Below are 14,356 nucleotides of genomic sequence, written 5' to 3'. Positions count from 1 at the left end.
ATAAAATGGAAAAGAAAACTAAAATCGAAGAAGCCGATGGACAAAATGTCTCTGTTGACAATACAGAGAAACGCAAACATTTGATTTATACCGTTAGCGAAAGACCGCCAGTCCATATAACAATTGTCTGTGCGCTTCAGGTAATATGTTGCTTAGTCACAATTCGTTCGGCATATTTGCCTTAATCAATGTAAAAAGTATGATATATATTTCATTTTCAAATGTGGATAATTCAAAGACATAATGGCATTGTGTTTACTTATTCACAAACGTGATATTAAACAAATAACACCAAGAGAGAAATAACACTCAGTTTAAGCTAGCTTGTAGTGTTCACTATTTAGTCTCTTATCCGATTTGCCTTTATAGTAAAAATAGCGAGTTTGTATTACAATGGCTTCTTTGTAGAGTAGAGATTTAAAGCATAAATTCGAGTTAATAGGTAGTCAAGCAATATTCTAATATATATATAACGATTAAAATCTTGTTTCCAGCAAGGGTTAATGGTGCTAGCTAGCCAGCTAATCGTGTCCCTGCTGGTAGCCGAGGCCGTGTGCGCGTCCGAAAACAATTTACTGAAGGCTCGTTTGCTCAGCTCAACACTGGTCATGAATGGTATAACAACCATTGCAATGAACGTCATAGGGGTCAGGTAACATCCAACAAAAATCTAAAGACTTCGGCCTTTTGTCGTCGAATACAACCTCGGATGTATTTGGATGAATAGCAATGTCAGAATTCTTTACATTTAACTACGTTTCAAGTATATCGTGTGGTAAAATTATTTTAATTTAGCAGTTAGACTTAACTCTTTGGAATCTTTATTGTCTATGCAGTAATATACTCCAATGGGAATCAATTTGCATTTTGTAATACAAATTACACTTAAAAACGCTGCATTATATTTCCATAATTTCAATAAATTTAAACACTGCTTGTACTAATCCAACTTATTTTCGATGGGAAATGGCCGAAGTGTTCCAATTGATCCAACAAGATCATTCATTTATTGTTTATTCCTTTTTCTTTTTCATTTTTTTCATTTTTTGTTATGTTCTCATTTTTAAATAACACTGGGGCGGTTCCGGGATTTGATGTTAGATTGGGCTCAACTTCGGGGGATGAACCCTTGGTCGTAAAACCCTCCTTACCAATGGTTGTTCTTCCGTTTTAAAATACTTCTTTATGGGTGCTTTGTCCCAGTTTAAATCAGCACCCACCATACCCCTGAATTCGTTAGTATCACAAAGCTAATCATACAAAGTAAACAATACGTAATTTTGCGACAGATACATGAACATAGAATCGTTGAAAATATTGAATGGTAAACAGTCTTTGATGGTCGTTCCAAATGGTGGAACAACAAATGACATGATTATTGTAGTAAATGATCCATCATTCTCTATATTTCCCACAAGCGGATCCAAAGTTTACGCGCTCTTTCCCTGATATTTCTTTTATTTCCTGGTAAAATCATTTATATTAGGGAGTGGTATGCACAAAACGTTTGAATTCTCAACTTTCATTTTCGTTTCGCTCGCTTGTCATGTATATTATAAATTGTTTTTGATTCAAATATGCTGACCAAAATATATGTATTATACATTATATTGTATATAGCAAAATATGTGTATTAGATATCATGTAGAAAAAAATGTGTATAAATTATACTAAAACTTGATATAAAACTTTGTAAGTTATGATGAGGATTTTTTCTCTCTCTAAGATTTGACCTTGTTGCCTAGTTTATGACCTTAGGTGACCTAAACTTATCAAGACATTATGCATACAAGTATTCTTTCCAAGTTGAACAGCAACTGGATGGGAACTATTAAACATATGGCGAGGGGCTTAATTTAATAATTGACCTAGTGATCTAGTTTTAGACCTGAGGTGACCCATATTCATAATTGTTGAATATTTATATGAAAAGCTACAGAAACAAGTCCAACAAGGGAACAAGACAACATGCAGACTTCTTAAGGTCGCATACCCAACTTTTCTAGCTCGTTTCGCTTGTCAATTATATAATTTATAACACTATTTTTACATTATTGCTTGTTGTTAAAAATGTAAATGTTGGCTTGTACTGGATGTTCAATATTAACAGCTTAACATAGGCAAACAAAAGCAGTATATATGCTACAAGTCGTTATTAATTACTTCATAAAACGCTCTAAACGCATCTTAAATAAAAAGAAATAATGGAGCCAACACCTTTATACACTTCTCGCATGCGTACTTTATAACTTGTTATTGTAAGGAACTACCAGAGAGGCTAAGATATGAATAAGACACACACGAAAAACAAGCAATTTTGCGACTTTTTATTCAATGCTTAACCAAAATGGTGTTTCAAGGGTTATTCCGGATTCGAGTCCGAAAATAAGCGGTACTCTAGATTTCAGGCTGGATAGAGGTTGACACCCTTATGGTCATAGGCATCGTCTAAAAATCCCCGTAAACCATATGACTTACTCCGTTGTTCTATGCTCTGCTGACAATATCATTGCTAATCTCGTAATTCCCAGTACAAACGTTTTCCACATTGGCTTAATAGTCACTGTATACCTTATTGCTTACTGTTCAATAAAGATTGGTATGGTACTCGCCTCAGGCTGTGGCTTTCCATGTCCTCCCCTTAATTACTTTCTTGATAGTTTTGCAAACCAATTTGTCTTACCAGTCACTATACACCATCCTCCAACGATGATGTACTTAAAATCTAACGTCAGAGTAAAGTTTATCCTCAGAGTAATGTGCATTTATCTTGTCTTAGGAATCAGCGTAAAATATACGGCAATGTTCACGTAATCCACATCTTTCCTACACATAACCGCTGTCACAGTGTCACCCCTTTTTTTCAAAGGACACCGTACTGCCATGTACACGCAATCTACCTATTTCCTACAGATAACTATTGTTCAAAGGTGCCATGGATAACTTTGTTATCTTCACCGTACTGCAATGTTCACGCAGACTACCTCTTTTCTGCAGATAACTGCTAGTACAAGGTGCAATGGCTAAGTATATCATCCATTGTCTCATTGTCTACTGTACTGCAACGTTCACGCAATATTTTCTACAGAACATCGCTGTTCCAAGACTGTGTCATCCCTTTCCTTATTTTACGCTGTACTGCAATGCTATCGCAATGTACGTTTTTCTTACAGACAACCGCTATTCTGATGCACAATGGCTAAGTATATCAACCCTCTCCTCATAGTACACTGTACTGCAATGTCAGGCAAACTTATTTCCTACAGATAACCACTCTTACAAGGTGCAATGGCTGACTATTTTATTCCACTCCTCATTGTACACTGTATTGCAATTTTCAGGCAACCTTTCTCTCTCCCACAGATTACCGCTCTTCCAAGGTGCAATGGCTGACTATGTCATTCCACTCCTCATTATTGCCAGTATTGACGGCTCCTTCTGTTCTCCCCTTTACACAAATGAAGGTAAATGCCGAGGTTCCGAGGGTTTGCTTTATTTACGAAGGAGTTTTACACATATATGGCAAAACTAATTCTTTCACTGCGTTATTCATCATGTTTTTTTTCTCATTTAAATTTCAATCCCTAACCCGTTTGGACAAAGCTTGATTTTATACTGTTATGTTTTCTTGTTATAGGTATTTGTGGTTTGTGCTTTTTATGTACGCTGTTGCTATTGTGATTCCGATAATAGTCGTTTAAATGCGTTGAAGGTAGTGTTTGATTTTTACAGCTTCAACAACTGCAGTTGCCAACATGACATTTGCTGTCAACGGAACGATAGGCGACGGCGACCATATGGCAAGGGTTATGAACAACATTCAAATGGTAGCTATACGTCCATTTGTTATTGTTAGAGATAGTATATTGGTTAGGTTCAAACCCAATGTTGAAACTATTTATAAATCAAGTGATAACACCATTATATATATAATTCTAGTTAACAAAATGTTACGCTAGTTTAAAATCAAAATTTAGTACAATAACAAAGTAGTCTTTTCAAGCTACCTGACAGCCTCATGTGCTATGCATCTTAGTTTGTTTGATGACGGATACTATTTGATTAAATTCTATATATATTATCGAAAAAGTGGTTCTGATCTTTACACACTTTGCTTCTCCCTGTTTAAGCTGTCTGGCAGCCTGATACTCGCAGGATTTATACACGCCATGCTAGGCTTTACCGGACTTATCGGCTTCCTCATCCGTTATATTGGCCCCATCACAATCGTCCCAACCATCCTCCTGCTGTTTGTGTTCATAGTGAAGCCTGTGTTGAAATACGTAGAAGCAAGCTGGCCAATAACTATGTCGTAAGTAGTTATGACCAAAATGTTTCAATGTACACTATGCTTTTGTTACGACATTTACAAATGCTAGTTTTAAACTTCATGACATCAGATTGCTTTAAGACTTTTACAAAATATTGAATTACTATTAGGTACCATATTTGAAACTGAAAGATTGGTAGAAAAGTGCAAACTTCTGATTTATTCGGTGCCGTTACACATTGAAGGGCATAATGTTATACAGGTATTCACATGGCAAACATATTAATGGGAGTCTGACTCATTGATTAGAATGTTACCGTTTGTTTCAGGACAGTGGGCGTTGCTGTGTTTCTTTTCCTATACCTATCAAAGTGGCAAATGCCAATACCAGTTTGGACCCCGTCCCAGGGCTGCAGAATTATTCGGTACCCGCTACATCAAGTGTTCGCGGTAATGTCTTTGCATACTAATAAAGCATCCTCTATAACGTATGATCATAATTAAAATGAGGATTTAAAATATTCCAAATAATTCATGTTACCAGTGCTATGTACGATATTTAACCTTGTTTCCATTATTTCATTTACGAGCTAACTGTTATCTTGAAAGAAACGAGATATTTTCACTTCTGGAGTCCGTCAAGGCAAAAGAAAGTGGCCAATTTTGTTCTCTTAATTTGAATAATTTGATTGTACTTGTATAAAACAGTTATAAATGCATTCAAATTCTGTTTAAAAATTGTACTTGTTGATAAAGTTGAAGTAGCTTTTCAATTGTTTTTAATATTTTTGTTGACGACACTGTAATATTTGGTTCGCAAAGGCTAGGTCTAAAATGGAAATTAATTAAAATGTTTTTGTCTTTCAGATTCTCATCTCCATCCTGTTCAACTGGGGATTGTGCGCATTGTTGACACACCTAGGCGCCTTTTCTAGTGACCCTAACGAGCCGTCGTTTAACGCCAGAACAGACGCACGTAGTGAAATCATTGCTGAAAATCCATGGTTTATGTTTCCTTATCCAGGTAGATTTCAGTTATTTCACATTTATACATTCCGGGCGGCGCACGACTGACGACATCCCCAGCACCTGATTATATTTGCATTGTATAACACCAATACATTCCGACAGTCTCAACACTGGCAACGTCCCCTGGGCCGGCTTAGTTTTCCATTGAATAACATTAATACATTACGGCAGGGGTAACACTGTCATCGTCTCTCAGCACCAGCTTCTACTATCATTGTATAGCATCATTACATACCTGCAGACGCAACACCGTCAATGTCCCTCAGCATTGGCTAAAAACAATATTTCATAATTAAGTTCGTCCGTCTTTTCCGAAGAAACAAGATGAGATTTTGTGTTAAACTTATTTTCGTTTTCAACGACGGCCTTATCACACATTGTTGAGTTAAGGTCGACTGAAAACAAAAATACAGACGAGCGTTGCCACTCATTGCCCTGTTGTTGTTGTTTTATATTAACCTTTGGCTTTTTATTATCCAGCCTTCCATGTATTTCATGCTTTCGCAACATTAACTTAATACATTCGTAAATTAGCGCTTTATTTTGACAATTTATAATTGATCATATTGCGACCGCTGGATTTTTGCGTGTTATCACAGCAAAAGAATGTATTATGTTTCTCATGTTTATTTTACATACGGCAACCTAATTTTGTTTAGATCTGATGTTGTTTAAAAGACCCCACTACTCAACTGGAACAGACATTTTCTTACAATAAAAATGAATGAATGAATGAATGAATGAATGAATGAATGAATGAATGAATGAATGAATGAATGAATGAATGAATAAATGAATGAATGAATGAATGAATGAATGAATGAATGAATGAATGAATGAATGAATGAATGAATGAACATTATGAATGCAAAACAACTACATTTCATCTTTATATTTTAACTAGGTCAGTTCGGAGAATTCAAGTTCAATAGCGGCGCATTTTTGTCATGTATGATTGCCACGCTTGTATCAGTGTTGGATTCCATTGGTGATTACTACGCATGCGCAAAAGCAGCGCGTGTTCCGCCACCGCCGCGCCATGCCATGAATCGCGGAATATTAGTGGAAGGTTTCTGCAGTATGGTCTCCGGTGCGGTGGGATGTGGTCACGCTACCGGAACTTATGGCGGCAACATAGGAGCTATTAGCGCAACACGGGTAGATTTCATGTGTCGATGAAAGCGAAATTAATCGAAAATATTTTTGTTTATTTATCGATAAGCAGCCAAATGTATGAAACTGGTTTATTCTTTGTTGTTTTCAAAGTTAGCCAGTATGTTAATTGATTGGTGGTCAACATTTATCAAATCATTTAAATGTGCCAATTAGTCAACAGATAACAGATACAATTGTATGCAGGTCTTTTCCGCTTCCAAATAAACGTAAGAGCCATTTTAACCATAACATATTCGGTACAGTGTTTGTACCGTAAAGCTACAGGTGTGGTTTTGTTCATACTATTGTTAATCTCTTACTTTTCTTTCATTCAAAAAATCCTATAAATATGTTACCACCCACAATCAATCATGTGAATATGAATGTATTTCTTAGCGTATGTAGTTTGACGATTTTCTATTGTATAATTCTTTATAATCCGTCAGTTAGTGATGTTCTGTTCGCCTCAAACAAATATATAATTGCAAATTTATTTAACACCGATCAATAAACTCACCTTCACTATTCAGAGACCTAAATAATCTCAAAATATGATCTTTTTGTTTCAGGTGGCAAGCCGTAGCGTTTTCCTATGTACCGGCATACTTTACATCCTGTTTGGTGTGTTTGGAAAGTTCTCCGCCATCTTTATCACCATCCCATATCCGGTCCTTGGCGGGGCTATTTTTGTCATGCTTGGTGTGTGTCTAGGTGTGGTCGTGTCAAATCTAGAGGTGAGAGGGTTGCTCGAAAATGATGGCGAATATAATAGCTACATATAGTGTTTCCGAAATCCGAGAATGATAACGAATTTAAAATTAGTTTTCCCGAAATCTCGTTAGAGGGTTGTTAAAAAAAAGATAGCGAAAATAATTGCTAGTGTTCCAAAATCTCGTGAGAGGGTTTTTAGAAATTGATGGTAAACATAAAAAACTAGTGTTTGCGCAAAATGTATTTGTGTTGTCGTCTGGTATCAAACGTTACGAGTTTTTTTTCCTTACAATTAACGGACACACCTAACAAGCCATGTGTTTTACTGTTTCTTTTTCGTTCGTAAAATATACAATACCGAATATAATTGAAACATCATGAAACTTTTGAAGAGTATAACACCTCTGCTCATAAATAGGAAATCAGTGAACCTGCTGAACATTCAATTTATATGTTATATTTCAGTATTATATAATTATCAAAGCTGACTAAATGTTTGCTGAATGCGGCCAATTTTATGAAACTTAAATAAGCTGTCCACATTAGATCTTCAAAGCTACTTTGCACATTGAATTATTTGATTGGCAACATTTTATCACTGAAAAGATATTAACCAATCACTTAACTTTTGGTCTAATTTCGGCAAAAACAAAGCATTCAACATTTGTTTTTTATTCAATATGCTACAGGTAGTCGACATGTCCTCGAGCAGGAACATAGCGATATTCGGGCTCGCCGTCTTTATTGGGTTGTGTGTTCCAACCTGGGCCCAACGAGTCAAGAACCCCGTGGATACCGGTATGTGACGTCACAACTGACTGTTTGTATCATGGGCGTATGCTATTCCTTTAATGCGTATGATCTTGATAAACCGGCCCTGTCGACATGGATTCAGAGAGCCAGGACGGTTGATTATGACTGACGATTTTGCTGAGGGTTTAACACGTTTTGAGTGCATCGAGTGTATTTGTATGGCTTGATTTTGATTCGAATCATCGAAAACATTTGTGTGTCCGTTCCCGAATAATTAAATGTTCACGTCTACCATGGATATGGACATACATTAAAATATACATAATTTAATACTGGTGGTAATGATGCGCGTCAATGATAAAGGCCAACAAATGATTTGGCTTAGGGGAGTATCAGTTAAAGGGCGTAGAATTTGGCATGCGCCCCCTCTATCAGAACCGAACTATGAATGATTTAATGTGTTTTGTGGTCCTCATAATGCCAATTAGAGCTTCTTTTAATCTGAAATATTCCATTTCGTTTATTTAAGTATTGGTTTGCTTCGATTTGGCATTTGAATTTTTAACTTAGATAATTTTACCTGGCGCGTGCCTCAAGTAAAAAAAAGTCATTATTTGCTTTGCAATTTCAGGAAACCAGACGTTTGATCGCATTATGGCAATGTTGCTAGGCAACCCGCATTTGGCCGGAACTATTGCTGCATGTTTCCTAGACAACACAGTACCAGGTAAGATAAACGCTGAAGCTTTCTTTAAAATTGTTAGTCATGTTTCAAATTGAACTAGTGTATATTCAAATATACCAAGCCATACAAAACACACGGATTCATCATTGCCTTACATTAAAATATTACATACAACAAATACGTATAAACACATAACGGGTCGAAACATCGGAAACTAGACTATTGATCGGTTTTATTGATTAATGCCATGTTTTCAAAATGCTTCTTATCCATGTACCTTATACTTGTGAATAATTTGTGTGTGCTACGTCATCAGGTTATGTGCACATTGTACAAAAAACACCACGCAGTCGGTATCAAGAACAACTGTGAAATCGATGATATGCGACATAAAGACATGTCTAGGTTGCAGCAAACGGTAATGGCATTTACACTATCACAGGGAAAGCACTGTGACACGCTTGTCGGTCAGATATTTGGCAAACGACTTTAAAGTGCCTCGCTCATGTTTTTGGACCAAAAAATAACTTTCCCGGTAATGCATCTGAAAATACTAATTTTACCATTATTTTACTCTAAATTGCAGAAATAAAATACAGTAATAGCACGAAAAAGCATTTTGGTTTAAGTTGGGTTCGAACCCATGCCGGTAAAGTCAAGAAAAAATAGAAAACAGTTGGCTAATCCACAGGGCCACCGACACTTTAAAAGGATATGCGAATATAATGACCTGTTAAGGACACATTGATAACATCACGTGATAATGTCAATCAACCTTTCACGCAACACCACAGCCGGAATTTATTTTCAATCGCATAATATAGACTCTAATGAAAGTTGTGGTCTTCAAAAACATTTGCGGTACGGTTCCAGCTTTTGGTATTTTTGTTTTAACACTCCTTGTGATTTGCCACCCTTTATATTGTGAGCGACACACCTTAAAACTTCTTCTTGTACTGGTAACTACGCGATCAAGTAAAAGTACAAAATGTGTTTTTCAACGTCTCTAATGTTATATAATTGGTAACATTGTTGTCGTAAATACAAAATGAATTGTGTCTGCTTAAAACTGCTATCAATGTATTTTAGACACTCATTTAGCAATTCTACAGAATAATTGATTAATTAGATGAAAAAAATCCAACCAATTACAGAGAGATTTTAATCTCAAGAACATCTCGAAAATTATTACGTCTGTGTGACTGGCGGTTTTAATATATTTGCTATTTTACACAGGAACGCACAATAGTTAGCACTTTTTAAGCTCAAAAACTTACTAAAGACTCATCGATTCTTTTCCGCCCAATTACTGTTACATTTATTGTTACAATGTTTGATACTAATGAGCAACAAACACCATAATAATTGCCGCCCATATGTTATTCTTGATAATAAAGTTACGTTAAATACCTATATAAAGGTAATTACTGACTGGTGAGGATGACAATTATGGTAAGTATAAAAAATGGGTATTATAACGTCTAAATACTACAATGTCTGTCAAGGTTTATATCTTTCATATCTTAGAATATAACCTAAATTTTAAGCCAATGAAATTGCAGATGGGCAATCATTAAGCATTAGACTTAATCATTTAGAATTTCATCTTTCGCGCGTGTTTAAAGGTCCACCTACTGTCAGTCATCCGAGACACAATCCCTGCGTCAGAGTTTGCGTTTACAATGTGTCAGTCAAGAAGGTAGTATTCTATGACAGTTAGATGACCCGTAGTAACATTTCGTCACCTTAGTGCAATAACTCAATAACTGCATATAGATATAGAAGCAGATATTGAGTTCTTGCACTAAGGTGACGATTTTAATGATGACGAAGGGCTCGTTCACTTCGCTAACTCCGCCCATTCTTAATCAATCAAATGTTACTTCATGTCATCTAACTATTACTTATAATGGCTTTTTGCACGAAGAGACCGTTCATGTTTACCACCCCAAAAATGATTTCGGACAGCAAGTTTTTGCACTTTAAAGAAGGTAATTCAAGGTAACCATATACAGTGTGTGTAAACAACGAGATAAATAGCGTCATAAATGCTACGTAGAAAGGCAACATTTTGCTTTAAAGGGACTGTACACCAGATTGGCACCAAAAAAGGGGTTTTCTGTACGAATCTCAGGACAATTACTTTATAAAATATTTTACTCTTTGAAATCATAATTGTAAAAAAACATACCAAAATGTAAAAAAAAACCATCACGCATAAGGAATGAATTCTACTAGGTAGACATACCTAGTAATATTTATTAATGGAAAAATACGAAAAAACTGCGAAAAATAAATTAATTGTAAACTATGTGGTACTTCAGTTAGTAAGTTTCAATGCATTGTACACATCGATACCAAGTCTATGTCAGTTTTCGACAATTTTTTTCGCTGTTTTCTCATAAGGAGTACAGTCCCTTTAAAAATGATAACTTCACTATTTCTTTACCGTTTTAAATGAAACAAAGTACAGTCTACGCCGCTTACTGGGTGCCGCCTTCGGTCCTTAACTAGAGTTTGATTGAGAGTTTAGTTTCTTAAGACACTTCGACAAATCTTTTCACAAAGCGGCCGTCTGGCGGAGCACTGTCAAAACATAATTTTGGAAACAGGTTTGTCGAAGTGTTTAATGAAACTAATGCTTATCAAGCGAAGGCGGTGCTATTTTAGTGGCATAAAACGCCCTTTGTTTCGTTTAAAATGATGTAGTAAAAGAAAAGTTATCTTTGTTTAAAGTCATCATTTTAAGCAAAATGTTGCCTTTTGACGTAGCATTTATGACGTAATTTATCACTATGTATACACACAATGATTTAAATGGCCGGTTGTTGCCAAAGCAAAACGTCCACGGATGGATTTTTTCGGGTATATTAGCCCACCCCTTAGTTGTTAAAGTCGATTTAAGCGCTAAAGATATTTTTGATATCGCTTGATTGGGAATTCACCTAGTACGAGTATTTGGCCACGATTGATCAATGCATAAAAACTTTCAAATGCTATTGTCATTTGACAAATGAATATGTATATAGACAAATAAATGATTTTTTTATGTAATGCCTGCTAGAATATGACAATTTTATAGTTTTCATAAAACTTTAAGTCCATGAATAATATGATTATTTTCTCGAAACATATATATATGCAACAAGGAAGTGTGCAGTTTGTTTAATAATAATAGTATTTAACCATTTTTTTTATTATTTAGAGTATTTACCTGTACATGCTTATTTCAGACATTCTTGGGGAAAAGTTACATGAAGATAAACAAAAAAAAAATCATCAAGAATATTTAATCTAAAAATTAGTTGTAGAATGCATGACTATGAATTATTCATAATTAGTACATGGTTTAAGGCGCAAAATATGGGTAAATGCAAAAACAACATATTTTTTTAATATAAATGCATATTCATGTTTACATTCATTTGACTTGAATTATTAAAACCAAAAAAGTATAAGATCTAGTTACAGATTAAATATTAACCTTAATAGATGGTGTCTTTTTAATAAATAGCCACGTATCCACAAACTCCCCAGTTAAAATAGCGCAATATATCGCTCATATTTTATAATCTGTACCTAAATTATACGCCTTTTTTGTTTTGATCATTAAAGTGAAATAAGTTGAACATGATAATGCATCTAAATTAAAAAGAAATCTTTTTTTTAACAGCAACCTAACTTGTTCGCCGTTAAAATTTAATAGATAGTTGTTAGATTCAGCATTTCATTGATCGCATGGCCCCAATGTCTCGACTTAAGCATAACATATTTAAATATCACATTTCTTTTTGGTGAATTACTTGCTTAAACTTGTTATATAAACCAAAACATCGTTTCATTTAAAAACAGTGAAAAGTCCCAAAACGTTCTTTATCTTTAAAACAGTGTCCTTTAAAAGTATCGAATCTCATTAAAACAATATTACACAATGTATACCAAATAAAAAAATAGTGAGCATTGCTTGGTGATATGATAGGGGACCTGATTTGCATACTCCCTCAAGCAAAATTTAAAAATAAAGAGACTGAAACGGTGCATTTTAGGCGTATTTTATCACTTTTTTCTACCATATTGAAATAAAGATTAAACTTGGACGATTTTAGTGGAGATACAAATCATGTTTTGTCGTTGTCACTGGTGTTCCAATGATTTTTCATTGCCACGTTATATGCGTAGTGGCAAAGGTTATACTCCGTCGGGGTTTTGATATTGGAAGGTACTACAATTTTTTTTATCGAAAACTGTTTTTGTACATAATACTCAATTGTGATACCACAGGGACCCCGGAGGAGCGAGGTATCTCGGCCTGGCAAGTGAGCGAAGACGACGAAACAGCGGAAGTGGATCCTGAAAAGTATGCACTTTCATATTTACAATGATAACTACAAGGACAAGCCCGGTAGTCAAATAATAAAAAATAAGCCCTCTTAAGCAGCAAAAGCCTAGCTAGGGCTGGTATTCTATATTGGTCTTAACTGGATCTAAGAACGATGTAGCTAATCAGATTGCTTGTTATTTATAACTGACCAATAGAGTGAATGAAGTCAATCATGTATGACCGTAAGATTGACTTAAGTTACATATTGAATACAGGACTAAAATAGAGATAAAAATTAGTAAACACCTTATACAAACAACACAAAATAGAGTTTAATACTTGAATCAAGTGATCTGATAATCATTTTCCTTGCTTCGTAATTCATAGAGTTAATGCCGAAACGTACCAAGCGACTTTTAAATATAAAAGGCTAGGTACGCCTTACAATACCAAATAGTTTTTTTAAAGACCATCTTTTCTAAAAATACCATCAATACTAACAGTGTATTATAACTGCCAACTTTTGAATCTATTCCATCCCATATAATCCTACAACCCCACCTAACTAACGTTATTTTTGAGGATCAGACGTGTGTTAAATAATACTTAATATTTGCCAATTATTCGGCGAATTTGAATTTTGTCGTTAACTAGTTTTCCTTACCTTATCCTTTTTAAAAATGCATTATTACTCCCAAATTACATGTATCACTACAAATAACACAATGATTTTTTTGTTTTAATTTACCGAAATATGAATAAATATTCAAAACAATGGTTCTTATGAAGAATACCGTGTTTCATTTGAAAGAAAAATGCAGAAAATACGTGTCTTTAACCTTATGAGGCGAAAGTTAATCACTGTAAATATTCTAGGACCCACCAGTCATTTATTATTTGTGCGTTTTCAGCTATTAAATACACCGTTACAGTCTCGTTGTAAGTAATAAACATTTTCCATACTTGCTTTATTTAGTGAGTAGTAAAAGGTTTACTACTCAAAAATTGTTTGTTATGCAACGTATAAAGTCACGAGGACATATATACAGTACAGTTAATCTTGAAAGTTTTATTAACTCATTTTTATATTTTGTATATTACCTACGATGATGCTCAGGTTTATTTTTATTATTTTTTATTTTCTGTTCAGATTTGACGAAGGCTACACTCTTTACGAACCGCTCCTTCCACAGAGATGGCTGCGATCACCGTGGATGAAGTACATTCCCTTCTTGCCTTACAAGAGACCAACTTCCGGTGCACACAAATCCGTGTAGAATACCTCAGGAGGGGTTGTAACTGACGGTTTTGAAATAGTATAAGCTGAGGGTTGTATACGTGGTCCAGACTCTGCTGAGTTCTACTTGCGTCGAGGAATTATTATCTTGACCATTTAAACTCACAAGGAAGGGAATTCACTTTAATAAATATT

At 35.0% G+C, this 14,356-nt stretch overlaps 1 protein-coding gene across 1 annotated transcript; it reads left to right on the top strand.

The window, feature by feature from the left end:
* The first annotated feature begins 5 nt into the window (after positions 1-5).
* LOC128222953 (solute carrier family 23 member 1-like) lies at positions 6-14,201 on the top strand. The gene is made up of 13 exons (XM_052932186.1): positions 6-140; positions 495-652; positions 3,364-3,464; positions 3,733-3,827; positions 4,131-4,312; positions 4,600-4,720; positions 5,138-5,294; positions 6,204-6,457; positions 7,024-7,188; positions 7,855-7,963; positions 8,550-8,645; positions 12,885-12,960; positions 14,075-14,201. The coding sequence occupies exons 1-13, from the start codon at positions 6-8 to the stop codon at positions 14,199-14,201; spliced, it is 1,776 nt and encodes a 591-aa protein (XP_052788146.1).
* Positions 14,202-14,356: the final 155 nt, after the last annotated feature.

This window comes from Mya arenaria, chromosome 1, assembly GCF_026914265.1.
Source record: "Mya arenaria isolate MELC-2E11 chromosome 1, ASM2691426v1".
Lineage (NCBI taxonomy): Eukaryota > Metazoa > Mollusca > Bivalvia > Myida > Myidae > Mya > Mya arenaria.
This window is presented reverse-complemented; position numbering and strand designations above follow the sequence as displayed.